Genomic DNA, 21,914 nt, shown 5'->3' on the forward strand with positions numbered 1-21,914 from the left:
TGTGAAACATCAGCTTCTCTACTTCTCCCATGAATACTTCCACTCCTTCCCCACAGAAACCAGACCCCAGACCCCTACCAGTGTCTCAAGACCACGTGCCAGGCTCTCAGTTCCCCAACGAGGAATCCTCCCTGACTCACTTAACGGGACCTTGGGTGACCTTGGGGTGGGCCCTAGCTGACTGCCTATTTCCACCCTTCAGCCAGCGCCCTGGCTGCCATCTGAGGCGGGGAGTCAATCTGGGGTGCCCCTCAGTGCTGGCTGCACATCAGAATACGTGGGTGCTTTAAAAATGCCTGGACCTGACCCCAGACCATTGCTCCTTGGTCCTCACATGCTAAGTGTCAGCTACCCCAGACACACCCTGGGCAGAACAATATCTTGACCCTGCAGCATCACAGACTCAGAATTTCCTGGAGCTTCAAGATACTACCTTCTAGATCCAGAGAAATGAGCTTGCCCAGGTCACTGGTTCACCGGGGCACAGCCAGGAACTGCACCCAGGTCTCCTGACATCCACTACTCCCTAGAGGCTGCAGAAGGCCAGGCTCAGCTTTCGTGCCCGGGCTCTGTGGGGCCCATATTATTATGAGTTCCCAGAACGGATGTCCTAGTCATAAAAGACAAAAACCAATGGCATCGCTCTTTCCTTTAAAAACAATTCTTGTCTTTGTTTGGGATGAGTTGGAGATGGCCCCAAGTATGGTCTGACATGGTGCTGGTTCTGGGTCTCAGGGGGTGATAACGGACTGCCGGGTTACATACCATCTGGGAGGGCAGCGGCCCCACAAGATGGACCGGCCAAGAGTTGAGAATGAAAGGTGGGAACAGACGCCACGAAGAAGGTGGGAGATAAAGTAACAAATTTCCTGAGGCTGTGAAAAAACTTAAGGCCAAGGTGAGAGCAACTTACTAGTACTGCTCCTTTTGGGACCACACAGCTGGGCCAGGGACTGTGGCCACACCAGGTCCCACCTGGTTGACTAGGGGGCCAGGGGATGATCTCCGGGGCCAGCTATGAGTGTGCTGCGGCACATGGTTTGGGAAGCTCTGTCCTTGATGACCTTAGCAGCCGAGTGGCTCCTTGGCATGCCATCTGGTGTTAGAATTACTGCCCTCTCCACTCTAACAAGCCTTTTAGGTGTCCCAGGGCATGTAGCTTCACACTGGGGCCGTTCAGGACCATTTCAGGGGCATGGTCCCTGCCCTCAAGGATTTCTGCCATCCATGTTTGAATAGGCAAGAGTCCAATGGTGCTTTCTGCCCATTGACTCCGAGGAGGAAAGAACAGTGATGAGCCACAATTATCTGCTTGGAAGCACTTTTTCTGGAGTCTTGCCCAATAGGACTCACACCCCTGCTGACTTCTATGGTACAGAAAGTGCCAGCTGTTCAAGTAGCAGGGGTGAAAGGGACTGAGGGGTAAAAGGAACTGTCAAATACAGTGTGGAAGCTCAATGCAATGTCTTTGAGAGGACCAAACAATCTCAAAGCATCTATGACATCTTTCAGAGGAAGAAAAAATGAGTAGTTGATCCTACTGAAGGTCAACCTTTCACTCAAACGGGTCAAAGCCAGTCCACTGTCTACAAGCTGTCTTTCTCAGGTGGATCGATGCTGTCCTTATATTACCTACAATGTTCAACATATGGAGCATCTGGAACCTACCATAAGGACCCATTTGTCATCCTTCCCAGCTCCCTGTGTCTGCTATTCCTCCAGCCTACTGTTTGCGAACACACTCATACATCAAAAGGCGATTTCCCTTCCCTACTATGCCAGCATGACTCTTTTTGAAGTGACACATTATATATGATCTGATTTTTTTTCTATATCCAATTCTACATGGTTACACTTTGGTCACAAGTTGGGCATGTTTCCCTATGTAGAAATTGAGTGTTGCAGGGCCAGTGTGTGTGTGTGTGTGTGTGTGTGTGTGTGTGAGAGAGAGAGAGAGAGAGAGAGAGAGAGAGAGAGAGAGAGAGATGTCCGTGGGTGGTAAATGGGATGATATCTTTTTTTCTGTGAAGTTGACATTTTCAAAGATCATTCTATAAACTAGCAGAGGCCTTGATTGCTAGAACTAGAAAGGTTTTGAGATGATCCATTCCAGCCCTCCCATTTTACAGGTGGGGAAACTGAAGCCCAGAGAAGCTGAGTGACTTGCTGGAGTCCACACAGCTATTGCCTCACCTTCCAGTCCAAGGCTCCTAGACCCTCCTTCCTCTGAGGGATTTCTTTTTGGCCTACCAGTTCAACCTTGCTTTTGGGGGATTCAAGACAACCCCACAAGTCTTCCTGCGCCTTCCTACCAAATCTGCACTGGGAAGGGGGTTGTGAGGGACGTGGACAGAGTACAGGAGGTCAGGTCCACAGGAACACTTGGAGGTAAATTATTTGGAAGTCCATTTTTTTAAGGAGGTAGGGTATGAGTCACTGTAATCCTGAGATAAGCAAGACCTCATCCTCAGAGTAAATGCTTTAAGCTCCTTCTCTCCCCCCCACACAGTTCATTAGTTGGTCAATGGACTTGCCCAGCCTTTGCTTTTGCTTTGTTGTTGGCTCATGCCATGGAGAAGACATTAATAAGCATAAACGAATTGGTACCATCTATAACCTCAAGATACCTTATGATGATTTCATAAATGAGGTTAAAGAGTACACCAGTTAGAGCAGGCTATCTGTGATTGGGGTAACACTTGATCTTTCTCCAGATGGACTGTGAACTCCCTTCAGAACTCTCTCTTCTCAACAGAGCCCACCCTCAGAACTGTTAGTCTCCCTCACTTTGATCTCTCTCATTTCAATCCATTCTATGCTCCAACTACTAGACCATGTCATTGCCACTCTCTTACTCAATAATCTACATAGCTCCCTATTGCCAAGAGTCTGACACTCATGCGCCTCCGCCTGGCTTTCCAGATATCCCACAATATGACTATCTTCATCATCCAGCTCTTCCATTTCCTTTCCCCACACGCTCTGCCTTGGTCCTCTGGCCTTATCGTGGGCCCTGTATATTTCCTTCCTCTTCTTGACTAATTTCTATCGACCCTTCAAGGTCTGGTTTATGCTCTACTTCCTCCATGATGCCATCCTTGACTTACTTGGCCATGTGGATCATTCCATTCTTTGGATTCTCACTGCAATTGCATAAGACTCTAGACTACATCCTTTGAAGCTAGGGCCACAGTGAAGGTTTATATTGATAGTTACCATGCACATGAAAAGTTAATAATTCCTTTCCAATCCAATTAACTACTTGGAATTATCAATCAAGTGACCTGTGAGTCTGGGCATTGATAGAAGGAAACTGAGGCCCACAGAGAAGTGGCCCCCTGAGGGCACATGCCAGTCAGCGGGGGAGCCAGGTTTTGACCTGGTGTTGATGCTTTACTCCTGCACTGCAGGTGTTTTCCAGACGACTGGAGCCTGCCCAAATGATATCAATGGACTTGCAACATTTTTAATTTAAAATATGAATTACTTCATATCCCAGAAGGAGAAACAAACAAACACCACCACCCAACACGAACACAAAAGCCAACCTGTGTATCATTACATTTGTGACACTCAATGAAAGCCCAGGGAAAGTTTTGGGCCATTGTACACTGGCTTCTTCCCTTGGAGCAACATTTCCATCATCCCTCTCCTCACATCCTCTTCTCTAGCACCCCTGCTCCCCATTATCTTTGGCAAACACAGCTATTTGATCATAAGCACTTTCTTTATCTATTTCAGTACAGCCTCAGAATTCTTCTCAACACTGACAATCAACCAATTAGTCAGCACTGGCACTTGATAGTAAACTTATTTTCCCCCTCTAACCTTAAGAAAGATGTGGATGCTGCACAAGTTTGAGAGGAGGGGTATGTCAAGGCTGGGGGTTGACAGCAGGCAGAGACCTGGCCATGGGCACTTCCAAGCCTCACAGGATAGTCTTCGCTCAGCAAGTGCACCGAGGCTCATATCCTCTGGTGCCAGTTTTGGAGGAGATCACATACCTGACAGGTTGTCCATTCTCTGATTAGAGAGCTTCAATTTCCTAGAATGTCATTTCGTAAGGCACTGCTATCTGTCTTCCAGAAATATCCACTCTCTGTAGCTACTCAGAGTATGTCTACGGTAACCTAAGATGGCTATGTAAGAGAGAGCCACTAAGAAAACAGGTTGTTAAACTGGGATATTAAGATATTTGTGGATACTGAGATGGTCTCGTTCTATAGGCATGCCTGTGGAAGGCATCAGGACCTGAGGAGAGCGGCTTAGATGCCTGGACCAGGTGCCATTGCCCTGGAAGTAGTAGGTAATGACTCTTAGGAGGAAGGTGTTCAAATCCACCCCATTAATACCCCACAGCTCAACTCAACATGGTGCTTCCCTGGGGTCCATCCTGTCAGAACCATGAGTTACAGAGTTGTGGAAAGGATGACAAATAATACGAGGCTCACCCAGTGGGCAGGTATAGCAGTAAGGGGATTCGAGGGCTGATGGGTTCACTTAGTTCCACCACCAGGTGAGCAAGAAGAGCTCAGGGTTGGGAGTTAGGACAGCTGGACCTGTGTCCAGGCTCTTTTATGATCTGGACAGTTCCCCGGACAAGCTGTGGTTTCCTTATCTACAAAGTGAGGGGTTTGAATTATTATTTTTAAAGGAGCTCTTCCAATTTGAAGCTTCTGGAATCTAAATTCACTTTAGAATTCTTAGTAAAGATTCCTTTCTCAAGCATGGCCTCCCCCAGACACCAGAGCCCAACAAAAGAAAGGAACACAGAAAAGACCAGCCTTTCTTCTTTCTCTGCCTCTGAAAAGTCAGATGGTCCTGTTGCCTAGGGGGTCTACCTGGTCCATTTCTCTCCCCTGGGACCTCTTACCTGGGCTCCTTTTGATGTCCTGCACAGGCTGGAGGAATCTAGACCATTGAGGTTTGGGAAGAAGCTTCTTTCTGATTGGGCGGCGTCTCTGGTCCTCAACTCCAGGCGGTGGACTTCTCCCTAAACCCAAACCCCTTCAATTCCTGAAGCCCTCCAGCCCATCCTCTTGCTGACTTTCTGTAAATTCTCTTTGCATTTCCTAACCCTATGCCTGGCACATGCCTTCCAGTTGAGGAAGGGTACCATGGAGGACAAGGGAGAGAAAAGACAAATACTCTCTCTGGCCTTCCCGACAAAGGATTACTTTCTAAACTCCCCAGGGAATCCCAGCTCCTGCTACCATGGTTCCCTGACCTGGTTTGATCAGGCAGGTTTCCTTTAAAGGGGCAGAGCCGGGGACGGGGATGCTCTAGCAGTAGCTTTCATGTCCTCCTTCAGGCGTTACCATCAGTTACTCCTCTCATTAGAATTCTCGCTCCAGTATTTGCCTTTAAAGCAATCATCTAAGAGTTGTCTCCTCAGGGGGCCAATTTGCTTCCTAACCTCAATAATCTCTCTCAATTCCCCATGCAGGCAGGCCACAGGCTGGGGAACAGTGTTGCCAACAGCATCTTGATGGAAATTTATGTACAGCCCAACACTGGATGCTGTCTTTCTGGTTCTGTGGAAATTTTCAGACCTTCCCTCCTTCTCCTTCTACTGACTGGTGTCCTGGGGACTCACCATGGGACCCTCTCAGAGCAAGAAGGGAATGACCTAACCCCCACCTCCAGAATGGATGCCGAGCTCTATATATCAGGGAAGCCAGCCCTCCCAAGTCCCATGAGGCTGTGGGATCTAGAAGGCTGGGGTTTGGGGAGGGGGCCCAATCAAAACATGTTTTGTTTGGCTTTGTGTATGATAGGTCAAGCATTACCCTCCCCTCCCTTGGGCTTGTGTATCCTTCTCCTCTCCCCCTTCCCCGACTCTGACAGGGTGTGAGGTGGCCTACCCAAGCTCAGAAACAGAACCTCACGCTGCAGAAATTAGCTACACCTGAGTAGACAAACTCCACACTGACGTCAAACCCCCCTAACCACTGTGCCAGGTGTTTTGGAACTGCCAAAGAGGGGTCTTGATCTGATCACAGAGGGCCTTCAAAAGGAGGAAAGCAAACAAAGGTGAGGGTGGGGTGGGGGTGAGGAACCTGGCAGGCCCCACATTCCAGGGACAGGTGGGAGCTGACTGCAGACCTGTTTCCTGCAGAGAGGGCCCTCCCTTGGTGTTGAAAGTTCAGGGCCCATGGCTGTCTGCTGACGACACTTTTTCTTATTCCCCAGATTACTGGTCTCTTGGTTCGGCCTTGGATGCCCATCCCTTGCCTTCTTGCACTGGCATCTCTTGAAATTCTTGTGGTTCCCTCACTCCAGCCCCCTAGGCACCCGCACCAGAAGCAACAGGAGGATTCTACCCATGCACAACATGTAACCAGTTTGAAAAGACAGGAAATGTCTATTCCAGAAGAACCATCCAGGGAGTTCACATGCCACTCCACGAGCCAAATGGAAGTGTAGTGAGTATCAGTCACACATACTAGACACAGGGTGGGCAACCAACTGCCCTCCTGGAAAGCAGAAGAATAAGATGGAACCTTGTTTCTGACAGGTCCTATCGAAGAATGGTGTACTATGGCCCAGAACTTTCCGTGGTCTTTCATTGGGTGTCACAAATGTAATGATATACAGGAGGGCTTTCGGATTTTGTTTTGGCAACTTTTGTTCCTCCTTCTGGGATATGAAATAATTCAAAACTAAAAAAAATTAACCAACAACTCCCCAAGATAACTGCCTGTACCTACAGATTATTTCCCTGAGGCTCAGTTAATCAGAATTCACTTCAGAACTAAGTTTCCAATGCTCATGGCTCCCTTCAACTCTATATTTCTACATCTCAGAGGGAGGAGGCTGCATTGACCACCAGAGTCTAAACTTGGAGAAGTTGGATTCTTCCAGAGGAAGAGGCCAGAGTTTATGAGGAATAAATGCAAGCTGAGCTAAATGTTCTCTAAAGAGCTACTTCCTTTACTTCATCTGTTCCAGCAGCCTGTGCAGCTGTAGGAGGGGCTGGGGCCTCCTAATTATTGATTCACATACTTTAAGAGGACTTTTCTGGTAATCTCTTCACTTCCCTCTTTGGGACATTGGAAGGACAGAAGGATTCCCTATGGATTTGTCTATTTACTCAGAATGGCAAGAGGCAGGAAAAGACAGGCAAGTTAAAAATAATCTCACATAAAAAAATGCCCAGCTGGTGTGGCTCAGTGGTTGAGCACCGACCTATAAGCCAGAAGGTCACGGTTCAATTCCTGGTCAGGGCACATGCCCGGGTTTCGGGCTCAACCCTAGCAGGGAGAATGCAGGAGGCAGCTGATCAATGATTCTCATAATTGATGTTTCTATCTTGCTCTCCCTCTCCCTTCCTCTTAGAAGTCACTAAAAATATATTAAGACACACATACACACAAATGCCTTTAAAATTGCCAAATGAGACTGAGGTTTATTGAGTAGAAATCATAGTCACCCTGAAACTACCAACCCCTAACTGGTTTTATACTGTAGCTGTCCCCAAGCCCTTGCAGCCTTATGACCCAAGAAAGCAAAGACTCTTACAGGAAGCACAAAAAATGGAAGCACATGGGTTTGATGTAGCCACAGATACAGGCCAGGAAGATTGAGTATCTTGATGGGCAGATATTAGAGGGTTGACCAGAAGAACCACCTGAGAGAGGAGAGTGATGAGGAGAAGGTGAAAGACAAGGCAGAGCTGAGTTATGTTGGTCCCTCACTTTGAATCCACACAAAAACCCATGGTGAGCATTTTGGTAAACTGACCCCATGGCTATCCAGTTAAGCCCTAGGACAAGCTGCAAAGGCAACAATGGTATATTTGGGGTACATTCCATCTCTATGTTCTTAACTTTTTGCCACCTCAGTAATATCTCTTCCTCATTCCTCTGTAGTCACCCAGGGCCATGGAATCACTGAAACTTGGAAGAGAAAGTCTACAGTGGTTATCTGGTCTACCCCCACCAAAGCAAGCATCCCCAACAGGCCTCTCGGTCCTGGCCTGGACTGCCAGAGCAGGGAACTCAGGGTTTCACAGGACAACTTCCAGTGTTAAAAAGCACCCCTCTCCACTGATTCAAAGTCTGCCTGCTTATCATTCCCTCCTAGTGGGCCTTGTTCCATGCTCCAAAGTAACTTTGAGTTACCACATGTGTTACCTCATACTATAGACCCAGTCATTTCTTCTTTTCTCTAAACCAAATACAGCACCTTCACTAGCATTCCTGATGAGCCAAGGGGGCTTCAGACCTTAGTCACTCAGCAGACCCTTCCTTGCCAAAGACTCTCTTAAAATGTGCTACCCATTTTTTCCTTTGTACCCTCCCTTCCTTTTTCATTCAACCTATTCCCAGAAATCATTCCTTCAACCTAAGATGCAAATGACTGATCATGCTTACTGTGCTATCTTCCCAGAACTGTTTATATTTTAACAGGTTCAAATATAAAGGATGGCTGGGAATGTTTGGGCACAGGTAATGGCAAGATAGAAGACAGGAGAACAGGCACAGAAAATTTCCGGGACCCTTAAAATCCTCCTCGATACTTTTTCTGAATAGGATACCAACCCAACAGATGATTCACTCAAAATAATGAAACTGGTGCTGTTAACTTATGTGGCTCAGGCAATCTGTGATGTGATCTACATCTTCACCTCAGGTGAGACTACTCACCTGGCCAGGCAAATCCCCATAAAATGAATTCCTTGAAGGCAGGAACTGGTCTGAGTCTTTCCTGGTTTGTTGTCAAGTGGGGGCCTGAGTAACATATTAATAGTTCCTCATACACTGTCACCTGGGTGAATGAGTGAATGAAGTCCGGCCACAAGGCAGAGTTTCTAGGGCCTTGGCTCATGCAAGTTGGCAAGTGTTCTTGAGCTACCAATACAGGCGCCCATTAGTCAGGGAATAAGGGGAACGACAGACATTTGGGGCCATGAGTTACCAGAAGCTGTATCTGATTTACTGAGCAAAAGGAGATAGACAACAACAAAATAATAGAAACATACGTGGAGATTCAATTGTGACTCCCATCCCAAAGATACTGTGAAATGAAAAACATGATTTTTGAACTAAAATATTCAACTTATCTGTTGAATTGAAGAAAAGACAGGCTACTGTTGGGATCTGAGTCAGTGGTCTAGAAGATCAGGTGGAAGAAATATCTCAAAGCAGAGCAAAAACACAAATGGTAAACATTGCGAAGGAGAAGAGCAACTTGGAGCAGAGACCAAGGAGAACTGACAAATGAATAATAGGCATTCCAGAAATAGAAAAAGGAAGAGAGAGAGGAAAAGCACTAACCAGACAAACGTTAGCTGAAGAAAGAGTTGAGTTTGCAGCTTGAAAGGCAGTGTTTATGGGAAAAGACTTAGGCTTAACTTCATAAAATCCCTGAACTCCAAAGATAAGGAGAAAACCTTACAAGCTTCTAGAAAGAAAGAGCAGGTTGTTTATAAAATGAAAGGATGATATTGATATTAGATTTCTTATTTGTAACACTTGGCAGCCAGAAAATGAAGACACAACACCTCTAGACAACTGAGGGGAAAGGTGATAGCCCAGACACCCCAGCTGAAATGCCATTCACTTAGCAGGAGAAAGAAATTGTGGACATGCAAACAGTTAGAGAATGTGTCACCTGTATTCTGTCACACATTATTTGAAGAAAACAAAAAAGAAGGACTTCTAAACAGGTAATTAATGAATAAGAACCAAGATCACAAAACAGGGGAAGGTGATGAATAGAGAACACAGTGATAAAAGGTAACATGCCCAATATAAATAGTAAACTACAAAGCCACAACAATAGAATTCCTTTTTTTTTTTTTTTTTTGCTTGGTTGTTTAAAAAAAGAGAAATATTGCAAGGGGAAAAAGAAATAATGATCTTGGCAAAATCTAGAGGTGGAAAATATTGGAGAAGCAAGTGTGTTAGGGATGAGGACCTTGGGGAGGAGTGAAAGTAGTATAAAGGTTTTCATTCCACAGGGTGAGCAAGGAGCATTGGCAAAATGGGGTAGCTTGTGTGGGTAAACTATTTGGTGTCTTGCGTTTATATAACAACAGAGAAATACAGTTTTGCTTATGAGCATTGGGAAAGAAACAGTGACTACTAGTGGAATGGAAGAAATATAGCAGAGCTTCCAAATGAACAAAGGAAAGAAAGAAAAAGATAGTAACATAATCGAATGTGCAAAAGGAGAAAAGTTCAGAAAACAAAAAGTAAATAGTAAAAACAAAGTGGAATAAATAAAAGAAGCATATTGATTGTTACAATAAATATGAAGGGGTTCAATTATCCTACTAAATTACAGAAACACTTAGATTAGGTTAAATATAAAACATTGTTATTTTTAAGATTTACAGTTAAAAGAAAATAATAATGGTTAAAACAAAGGTATAAGAAAATATCAGAAAGTAGGTATGGCAACATTAATAAGCTGATATGAGGTTAAAAGCACTAATGAACATAAAATGAGCAGTTGTAATAGTAAAAGATAAAATCTATGAAGAATTAATGATAGTCAATAGGCATCAAACAACATAGCTGCTACATATATGAGGCAAAGGTTTTACAAATACAAAAGAGTTTATTAAGCTATACATTTATAGTTGAATTTTTCAAAAATATATTTCATTGGTTTTTCACAGAGAGGAAGGGAGAGGGACAGAGAGTTAGAAACATCAATGAGAGAGAAACATCTATCAGCTGCCTCCTGCACACTCCCCACTGGGGATGTGCCTGCAACCAAGGCACATGTCCCTGACCGGAATCAAACCTGGGACCTTTCAGTCCACAGGCCGACGCTCTATCCACTGAGCCAAACCAGCTATGGCTATAGTTGAATTTTAATAACCCATTTCATAATTAAGATCCCATGAACAAAAAATAAGCACATAGAATAATTGAATGATGCAATTAATAAATCAATTTAATGTCTTTCTTTTAAATAAAAATTTGCATTTTATATGTCCAAAATCAATCAAGTAATTGGCTACAAAGAAAATTTCATAAAATTTTAAAATAGAGATTTCACAGGCCATATTCTCTGTCTTAATCCAATAAAACTAGGTATAGAAAGTTTAAAAGTATCAAAAAGTTCCTAAGTGCTGGAAATTAAAAAACACATTCTTAAATAATCCTTGGATCAAAGGGAAATCAAAACTAAAATTACAAACTATTTAAAAACTGATAAAAGTAGAATACTTTATTTCAAAACCTACAGTACACAGCTAAAGGTGTACACAGGGGAGAATTAATAGCCTTAAATTCCTTTGTCATTAAAGGAAAAAGATCTAAAATGAAGAAACTTTACATCAATTTTTAAAAAAAGAACATTTAAACAAAACACGAGAAAACAGGAAAAAAAGTTAATAAAATAAAGAACAAACCGCAACAAGTAGAAATAACAAATTAATTACAAACTGCTTCCTTGTCAAAGCCAATAAAATGGATGAATCTCTCACAAACCTGATTAAGGAAAAGAGAGAGCAAAATCACACAAGATTAGAAATTACAAAGGAGACAAAGCCACAGATACACAAGAGATTGAATTATTGTGAAAACATTATGAGTAACTCTATGGCATCAAAAATTTAAAACTAAAGAAAATAGATTATTTCCCAGCAAACAAATTCTCAAGTTTGACCAAGAAGAAGTAGAAAACTTGACTATATCAATTACCATAAAAGTGATTGGAAAGATGATTTGAGATACATGATTTAAAAATACAGCAAGGCAATGCTGTTCCACGCTGACAATGAAACTCTTCCATGTAGCAGAGAAGATGAAAATGGGAGGGGGAAATGGTGAAGCCAGAGGGAGAGGAGATGATAAGATTTGGGGAGGGGACAGGGAAAGGGTGTGCGTGATAAAAAAAGAGATTTTAAGACAGTGTTTCCTCTAAAGTCCCCATCTCCCCAGTCCCACACTTACATTCCTTCTCTCATTAATGACTGCTTATTAATGTTCAGCCACAAATACTTATATTCAGCTTTCTAAAAGCCTCTGTTGGTATTCGGGGTGATAGTAGATAATATCAGTGGCCTGCCCTCTTGCAACCTCATGCTGGTGGTGAGAATGTATAAGTTTAGGTCTCCTGACTCTACTCATTCAGGGTGTCAGTGAGATGGGGAAGTGCTGGTGAAGGTGGGGCAAGGTCACTCCAGGGAGCTCTCCTGTCCCTTGAGACTATTTGGGCTACTTCGGAGGACATCTGGGCATCTGTCCGTGGCCTATAGACAGTGTGATCTGCACGGGGCAGACTTCTCAGAGGCCTGGGGTTTTTACTTCTGCTCAAACTAGCAGACAATTTGTTTTTCTATTTCTCCGTAAATATCTGGCCATCTTGGTCACAGTGTATAATAGGCTGTGTGAAAGTGGAGGACGGTGAGCCTTAGGAGTGGTTCCCGGACATCTGTGTGGAAGGAGGGACAGTTAAATCTGCACCCGCTGGTACACATCACTGGGTCTGTCATTCTCTGAGGGCATCAGGGTGCATCTTCCTGAGTCTGGTCATACTAATCTCACTTTCTGGTGTTCCCTCCACTTCCTAAGAATTTTCACACTATCACCCGGCAGGTACATGTCTGTGGTATAGAACCTGGTGGTGTCTTTTGGGCCTGCTGACTGCCCATCCACGCCTGACCATTGTTATGTTGACTGTGTAGCAGGCACTGACATACTACTGCTCGGAGGCCACATCAAGCTTGCTGTCTGTTTGATAGAGTCTTATTTGAACTCAACTACTCCCATTCACTTATATACCATCCCAGGCTATTTTTCACTACAACAATAAAGTTGAGTATTTGCAAAAGAGACTATGGCCTCCAGAGCCAAAAATATTTGACCCTTCCCAGAAAAAGTTTGTCAGCTCCTGATCTATATACAACTAAATACTAAATGCAAGCTAGTTACTGTATTAATTGGAAAGGCAAATTATAAAATTCATGAATAATTGTTTGTTTATGCAAAGTCAAGGTTAACCATTGAAATATCAGATCTCAAAGAGCCTCCAATACCCATAAGCAAATAAGAAAATGGAATAAACTTCCCCAGCTATTCACAAATGAGCTCAGGTATTCTCCTCAACTGAAATTTCTGCCCAAATGTTGCTGGGTTGAGTTCCACTGAGAAACACTTACCCTTTATAATAAAAGTCACATGTAGGATTCTAATTAATTAATACCTTCCTACTATGGAATATCACCTTGCCCTTTACTCCGACCATTAAATGTTCGAGACTCCCTATTTAGACACTTCCAGTGCCCTAGTTGTCCCTATTTAAATTTTAAAACGTTATCAGTGTAAGGTTTTATGCAAAGCTGTATGTGCCCATCAGCCAGTAACTCTGTGTACTGGTGCCTTCAATTCTTTGCATGTGTCCCCTGAATTTTCACTCACTCTGTGTCTGCCTAGGCACCACTCATTAAGATCAATTTTACAGCATCTATTATTCAGTTAAACATGCCAACAAGATTACCTCTTAATCACCTTCCCCAAATACTAAATACAAACAAATAATGTTCTTGTTTTAAGTCGATGACTTTGAAAACACATGCCTTGCTTCTAACTCCAGTAAGCTTGTTACCAACTTCCTCTAATGTCACATGATGGATAGCTATGGAAATTTGGTCAGAGAGAGAGGAAACCAGCATCAGAAAAGAGAGTTGCTGGTGTTAGGTTCCGCACAGGTGCAAGGAGAGGCAAAGAAAGAGGTGCTGTAGCTGATTGACCCAGAACCAAGACCACAGGGAGCAGAATAAGGTTCAGGCAAAGAGCATTTCTGCCTAAAACTTGGCTAGTCACCGCTGGGGGACTTCTCTTCTTCAGTGTTTTTCAAGGTCAGATAATAGATGCGGTTGGCCTCTGGGTAGGTGACCTTGCTGAGGGGCAGCTTGTAGATGGCGGGGTTGTTGGTTGTCAGGAGCATGAAGATGAGGGTGGAGAGGCAGAAGGCCCAGGTGCCTGGTGGTACACCAACCTGGAAGCAAAAGCACTGGTGTCTGAAAATGTTCCTAGACTCCAGAGACCCTGGGGGAGAAGGATGTGGTAGGGGTTGAGATTGGGACACCTCTCCTAGTGACAGCATTTGTTTCTGGAGTCATAAGGACAGAGGAGTTGGTCTATGAATTTGAGGTGTTGTCACCTTTGGACATAACCAGAATCTCTTAATGATGGAGCTGAAAATTGGCCTAGAAATGATGGCCTCCAACATTCAGCCAAACACAAGTACTATCTGTGCATCCTTGTTCTCCACTGTTGGTTGCATCACACACACACACACACACACACACACACACACACACACACACACACCATGCACACTTCAGAGGCAACTGTACCCAGTTGCCAGTGCTTCTTAGGACAAACCCTAGATAAATCTTGACAAAGGCATTGTGCAGAGTATTGGCTACTATAACCCACTCAGGATTCTTCCTCAAGACTCCAAACATCCTGAAGCCCTGGCTAGGGAAGGGCACAGTGTTCAGGAGAGTCTGAACTTACCACTGCCATTATGTTGGAGAGGGCTGCTCCCATGTACGCACAGAACAGGGCTGCAGAGGAACAAGGATCACTGAGTCAGCTCCCAGGGCCCACCTCTAACCTTCTTCAAGAGCAGGGATCTCAGCCTGTCTCTAGCAGCTTCAGTGTCTATACCACATCTTGATATGTGGCCCATCTCCCACCAGACTGTGCATTCTCTGAAGGCAGAGGGTAAAACTTACATATCCTTTTATCCCCTCCCATTTCCATGATGGCCTTGCATAGAGTCAGGGGTCACTAAGCATCTTTTACTTGTCCACACTGACTTTGAGATGGTAGAGCACAGGCCTGAATGATTACCTGTCTGTGGGGTGAGTGGTCAGACTATATAAGCTCCAGATGAGGCCTCTCCTGTTCGAGATTCTGAGTAACCATGATGCCATTGGACCTTCACCAAGTCCCATCAGAGTTAGACCTTATTGGGTCTCAGAGCTCATTCCTAGGAGCCAGTTATCTGGGTTCAATCACAGGATGTGAGCCCCCAGGACAGTTAGGGAGAGCTGCCACACCCCTAGTGCCTCTGGACAAGGTCCTTCTGCCCCTGCCCCTTTGTTCTCTCTGTTTCTCTTTCCAGAACACCTTCTCCCCTCTCTGCCTGTCCAGATCCCACCCTGAAAGTGTTGAGATGAACCTCAACCTCCCTCTGAAGCCTCCCCAGAAGGTTCTAGCCTCAGGAACCTGCCACTTTTTTGAAGGCCAAAGGCCTTCTGACCCTAAAAATACCTGGTGCTTTTTATTTAACAAATATTTACTGAGGTCACTGTCTTCATGCCCACCCTTGTGCTATGCTGAGAGGGATATAAGGGGCATGGAAGTCATTTAGCATTTCCACACTGAAGTGGGAGAAAACAGAAGAAAAGCTCTCCTGGATGCTATTCTGCTCTGTCTCTAGTTTTGCTTATTAAAATCCTGCTGTTTCCAGAGAATGTAAGCAAACCAGGGCAGAAAGGCTGATGGAAAGATGGGACTGGGGTTTGAATCCTGCTTCTGCCATTAATAGCTGAGTTCTAGGTTCATTAATCCCTCTGAGTCTCATTTCTTCATCTGTAAAATGGGTTGACAATCTATGCCTGGTAGTGATCTTGGGAGGATTAAGAGGGTTCATATGTTTATATGGCACAGAGTGTGGTGTGGGTGCAGAAATAATGATTGCGCTCAATTTCTCTTCGGACACAGCATTCTGTCTTTATTATTACACATTCAAGCTTCCATAGAGCTATATTATATTTTTCTTAGATCTCAATGCTCCCAAGTACACCATCTCATTAGATCGTTCCAACAATCTTTTTAGACATCACAACCTTAATAACTGTGCAATGGATCCTCTTTTGCTAGACCATGTCCTCATGACACTACTGTGTCTTCCATGCCTCGCCTGGGGTCTGGAACTTAGTGGTGCCCTACAAATCGTCTTTGAATGAAGAGTTATTGAGAGTAGGAATGCACTATGTGACGGAGGAGGCATCTCAGGTTGCCCAGCTATGAAAGACCCAAGCCACTGGTCCTTCTATCACTGTTGCTCACTTCTGATTAGTGGTCACCATGGGTTTCATCACCAAAGGTAGGTTTCGGGGAGGGAGAAATAGCAGAGTGACTTGGTTGTCAGCTTTCCCAAATACTCACCACAGACAAGGGCCAGCAGGTGGGTCTGCCAGGTGAGGGCGTAGAACATGCCCCCGATGGCAATGCAGGCGAGGACGCAGTTGTAACTCCAGAGGCCCATGTAGATCATCTCAAAGGGTGTGGCCACTGTCAGGGCTGTGGGATAAGGTGTGGTGTTTCTGGTTGGTTCTGGGTCACAGCACAAAGGCATCTTGTGGCTGGTGCTGGGACCAGGGTGGCCTCATTCCAGCCGTTCCCCCTGACACCTGCTATAGCTACCCATCAAAGGAGCCTCTACAGATAGTGTCTGGTCTCTGGAAACCAGCAATGGGAAGAGAGCAGTGGTTTCCAAGCTGGTTTTCAAAGATTTGACGCAGATCTATGGCTACTTCCAGGGTTGGGGAGAGGGCAAGGCCATGGGACTCTAGCCCTCTCTTTGGCCAGAGAAGCTACATTTTTAGCAAGAAAGATTTCAATTGAAGACATTCTGCTTCAAATGGTTGAGAAAAAGCATGAATGTGCATACATAGACATATGGAGATGGAGAAGTGATACAGCAAAATGGGTGAGATGTGAACAATCGGTGAATCTGGGTAAAAGATTATGGGCGCCTCTTGAGCTACTTTTATTTTTGATAAGTTTGAAATTTTTCCAGATAACTTTTTTTAAAGTTCTGTTTCTAAGACATTTTTGCAAAATATTGGAATGAGTCAATAGGTTCCTATTCCCAATGCCCCAAACTCTAATTTCTGACTCTGTTGTCCACATACACATATATAGGTGTGTGTACACACATATACATATATGTACACATACTAAATTACATTTTCAAGTGGCAATACAATTTTTGAGAATATTTTTTCTTTTAGCTTACTCAAAATTTCAAAGTGTTGGCTCACTTATGCCCCTGCCTATCAGCTTCTGCTTCTACCCCTTAGCTCCTAGGGGCTCAGTCTGTAAGCCTACTGGTCTTCGTTTTCCTTGCATCTCTCCATGTGTCCTGCTACTGCAATCTGCTCCCTTTGGAGAGTCAAGAAATGGAGAAGTAACCTGATAGTGTTTATGAACTCCAGTGAAGATAGCAAGTCTAGAATATTTGTTATGTGTGTGTGTGAGAATGACCGTGAGAAAATGATCCCTGCAGAGAAGGGTGCTGTTCTACCTGCTAGCATCCCCACGATGGAGCCAATGGCTGCATGCAAGCAGATGAGTGGCGAGCAGATGAACAGAGCCACCAGGAACACACCACCTGTCCAGGGATTGTCGCAGCCGTACACCTGGCCAACCCCGACGGGGATGGCTTGTAGCAGCTGCAAAGTAAACAGAATCCAGGTCACTGGAGTGTGGGCTGGTCATGCAAAGACCAGACTCGGGGCCAGGACTGAGCCATATCTGGGGGGTGGGTGGGTAATGGGGCTGAACGGGAGTATGGCTGTGCCCTCTAGTGTGTGACAGAAGATGAGAGGGTGTGACCTGGAACAAACAGCTCCTCATTCCACCACCTTGCAGGCATCTGAGCATTGCTCATGCAAAGCCAAGCAGGGCTCCCCAACCCAGGGGCTGGCAGGGTGTTTCTGAGGGACACATGGCTTCTACTTTGAGGGAACCTCCTCTCTAGATTACCACTGGGGATTTCAGGAACTACAGGAAATCCTAGAAAAACTCCAGGAATATTGGGACCATTCAAGGCCATTTTGATGGATGATGGTCCAAAGGTCACTTAGCACATTGGTGGCCAAGCCCAAGCTACAGCCTCTGAGCTTGACCCCTAGTCTCTTGGTGGCTGCTGCACATTCAGTGTTAGCCTGGGGACTAGGAGGCCCTGGGAAGGAGGAGCACTCAGCATTGCAGAAAGTAATGTGAAGAACGTCTGGAGAACAGCACAAAGCCCAGCCGCCCCTGAGCTGAGCGTCATTTGGTGATGTTGGAATTGAAGATGATTAACTGGCAGTGATGTCAGATGGCCTTTTCCCGCTCAAACTGAATCACCCACATTCTGGCTGTCCTTTGAGGGCAAAAAGGAAGGGAAGGAGATCGGCAGGGCAGGGAGAGCCCTGGCCTGGGGCTTGAGGGCTACAGCTTTCAGGGGGGCTCTGTACAAGGCTGTGTGACCATGGGCATATCACCTCCTCATTCTAGGCTCTGGTGCCCTCCTCTCTAATGAGGAGGATGGCCCAGCAGATGATCTTTCAGCTTTAAAATCCTGCAAACTCTTTTTTTCCATTACTAGATCATATCACCTTTTTGAGGACAGGGCTCCCTTGTGGCAGGGTGCTTAATAGGTGCTTAATAACATGTATTGAATAGCTCGGTGGTTTTTAAACTTCGGGTACACAGGAACCACTTACATATCTTTACAAACAATGTTGATGCCTGGCTCCTCCCAGACTTCCTGATTTAACTGGTATGGAGCATGACTGCGCCTCAGGGGATTTAGATGTGAAACAGAGTTTGGGGACCAATGGGTTAGTTATTGACAATCTATTGTAGATGTTGGGAGTTCATTGTCTTTCTCCCACTGGTGAAATTTTGTACTTTTTTCACAACTTGATTGGATTCTGCAGTTAGTCTGATTTTTTTTTTTGCTTGAGTAGTCTCCCAGAGCTTTTAGGAGTTGTCCACCCTTGTCTCTGAGGAGGTGGCCTTTTAATAACCAGGCACTGTCTGGGCTAGACTCTACAGACTTGTGCAAGGAATGACAGGGTGGGGCCCTGTGTTATTTAAAGGAACTTGAAACACTTTGTACCAGTCCAGGAACCTCAGCTTTAGTGGGGGGGACAGGCTGGAAAGCTACTCAATAAATATTCCACAACTTCCTGAAGTCTGAGGAATGCTGAGGGGAATTGGGCTCCCACCTTCCATCTGGGAACACAGATTTTAAGCCCAAGCAGCCAAGAATGAGAGGAATGAGGAAACAAGCTGACTTGGAAAGAAGCCTGGATTTAGAATGAAGATTCCTTCTACAGGGACTTGGTGAACTATAGTCCCAGGAGGCCTGCCTCCCCTCCCCGCTGCTTTTCAGGCCATAGCTGACACCCTGGTGTGAGGGGAAGTCAGGTGTGTGGTGGAAATTTACTGAGCTCCAGGCTCCTCATACTCTGGATAATCCTCACATAACAACAACATGCCTGTTCAACAAAAAGGAAGTCACTCCCCTCATTGTTTTAAAGAGAACGAGGGAAATGGCATTGAGTCTTCAAATCAGCTCTGGATGGTAGAAGAGAAGCCTGTTGTCAGAGTGGTGGTGGGGTGGGGAGCTCAGAGAGTGTGTTTGGGTTTCAGGGTACGTGGATTTGGGTTCTACCACTTTCTAACTGTTTATTTGGAAGGTGAACAAGAGCCATCTCTTCTTTGTGGCTCTTTCCACCCTGGCCCCTCAGTGATGAACTGTACAGTCACACAATACAGATGGGTGGGGCCTTTCTCTCTGGCAATACCACACATCACTGCAGCTATCACTTGGACCATGCCTCATGGATAGGGCATGGATTGGGTCTTCAATAATTTTTTTTTTTTGCTTTGTTAATCCTCACCTGAGGATTTTCCATTGATTTTTAGAGAGAATGGAAGGGAAGAAGGAGAAGGAGAAGGAGAAGGAGAAGGAGAAGGAGAAGGAGAAGGAGAAGGAGAAGGAGGTTCTCTGACCAGGGCTGGGGATTGAACCTGCAACTGAGGTACATGCTCTTGACTGGAATTGAAATGAACCTGGGAACCTTCAGTCTGCGGGCTGACTCTCTATCTACTGAGCCAAACCAGCTCGGGCTTCAATGAAGATTTGTTGACAGACATGTGAAGGTGGCAGTGACCCTTTCCTGTCCTCTTCTCCACCAGACCCGTCATGTGAGGGAGGGGCATGTAGAGCAGCGGAGAGCCTGGGGAATGCCCGAATCAGTTAGAGAGAAGGTCTGCAGTGGGATCAGGGGGTCCAAACTCATCTGCCACAGGGTAACTTACCAAGGGCACTTGGATCTCCGTCCAGGTGATGTTGGGCACCGAAGACACGGGCTCCACTAGTGTTGTGGGGAAGAAGAGGTTGTAGTGGCCTGTGGCTGCCAGGTATAGGGTCACCGCAATGTTGAAGGGCAGTGTAAAAACTGGGAGGTCCCATTTGCTGAAGATGGAGTTCAAGGCACTAGAAAGAACTGGGCTGATGATGGAAGAAGCAAAGGGTTAATATCACTGTAGTCATTCCTAGAGCTACACCATCTCTTCAGCTCCAACCACTGTGCCATTTACTGTCCCCTCTCCCTGATACAGTTCTTCCTGGCTCTCTTGAGACTCAAGAAGTCCATTGACCTGTGATTGGGGACAGGGTGCTCAATTTAAGGCCGCACCTTTGAGAAACAAAATTTAAAAATAATATAAAACTGTCTTGAATAGAAAACTTTATAAAATAAACATTTCTTTGTTAGTTAAACCAATAAAGTGAACCAAAATGTAATTCTTACAAAATATCATGTATTGTCTTTGGCTCATCTAGATGTGCAATGGCTACTATGCTAAGCTGTGATAATGTTTTAGGAGTCTGGCCTCTGGGAGGAGCTGCCATGGCATATAGATAGCACACAGGATTGGATTCAGTTAAAATACTTTGAATTACTCTGGGAACCACCATGTGAAAATGACACCTTGAGTTGTTTGTGTTTCCTTTCTTCTTGGCCTCTTCCTTGGAAAGAACACAGATTTTTGGAGAAAGAGCTGAGTGCAAATGCTAACTACAGGCTGAGTGAGCAACATTAGGTAATTAATCTTCTTTAGCTTTGTTTCCTCTGAAGGGACCGGATACCCTGGACATCTAACACCCTACGTCTTCCACACTCAGCGAGCTCAGGACAAAACATGAAATCATAGGATCCCGCTGAGTGGTCTACTTTTAATTAATGACTGTGAAGCCCAAATGGGCATTTAAGACTGCCTGAAAACCCTGTTCACATCCCTAACCAATTAATTCTCCAACTTGCTGAGACAAGTATTTCACATCTCCTCTTTTCTCCTCAACTTTCACGTCTGCTTTCCTTTAGTTCCAGTTAACCACCCTGCTTTACTTCATTAAGAAAATAGAAATGACAAGATGAGAAATGCTTCATTTCCCCACCAAAAGATCCACATTCAACTTCCCTGTGTCCACATGCTCTCCTCATTGCCTATTTCACATGATGGATGTGTTCCTGTTCCTTATCAGACAAATTCTTTTCCCTGTACCTAGGGAACCAATCTATCTCAAGGATTTCCCTCCTGTGATTCTCTCCTTTTTCTCTGGATTATCCTCATAAATACATAAACATATTCTAGTTCCTCATAAGTGCACAAACATATTCTAGTATCTTCTACCTTAAAAGCCCTCCCCCTTTAATCTAATGTCTGCTCAGTTATTGCCCCATTTCTCTTTCCTTTTACAGCAATACACCTCAGGAGTATTATCTATCTTTGCTACCCCAATCTTTCTCCTCCAGTGCTTTCCTAAACCCACTCTAATCAGAGTTCTCCCCATGAAGATGATTCTCATTCAGCTCACCAGTGATGTCTATCTTGTCAAATTCATAGTCATCCCCTGCTCCCTGCATTTGATTGCTGGACCCTCTGACTAGACTGAAACATTCTCTGTCTGGGTTGCCATGACACTGCACATCCTCAGTTTTCTTCCTGCTTCTCCAGCCGCTCCTTCACAACTCTCTGTCAGTTGTTCTTCCTCTCTTTTGCCAATTTCTAAATATTAGAAGATTCTCTCTCTCTTTCTCTCTCTCTCTCTTTCTCTCTCTCTCTCTCTCTCTCTCTCTCTCTCTCTCTTCC

The 21,914-nt window shown here is 44.9% G+C and overlaps 1 protein-coding gene across 4 annotated transcripts in view; it reads right to left on the minus strand.

Moving 5' to 3' along the window:
* SLC14A2 (solute carrier family 14 (urea transporter), member 2) overlaps positions 1-21,914 on the minus strand; it is a 159,044-nt gene that overhangs the window by 12,931 nt on the left and 124,199 nt on the right. For 2 of the 4 annotated variants that reach the window (XM_006766103.2, XM_015565546.1), the window contains exons 6-10: positions 20,079-20,271; positions 17,287-17,434; positions 16,146-16,280; positions 14,484-14,533; positions 13,785-13,959 (exon numbers count right to left, since the gene is read on the minus strand). In XM_006766103.2, coding sequence (XP_006766166.1) covers positions 13,785-13,959; positions 14,484-14,533; positions 16,146-16,280; positions 17,287-17,434; positions 20,079-20,271 — 701 coding nt within the window. Of the gene's footprint in view, positions 1-4,873; positions 5,650-13,784; positions 13,960-14,483; positions 14,534-16,145; positions 16,281-17,286; positions 17,435-20,078; positions 20,272-21,914 lie in introns of those variants that run through there. The other 2 variants (XM_006766104.2, XM_006766105.2) reach the window with 2 other exon arrangements.

Source organism: Myotis davidii, unplaced genomic scaffold (genome assembly GCF_000327345.1).
Source record: "Myotis davidii unplaced genomic scaffold, ASM32734v1 scaffold259, whole genome shotgun sequence".
NCBI lineage: Eukaryota > Metazoa > Chordata > Mammalia > Chiroptera > Vespertilionidae > Myotis > Myotis davidii.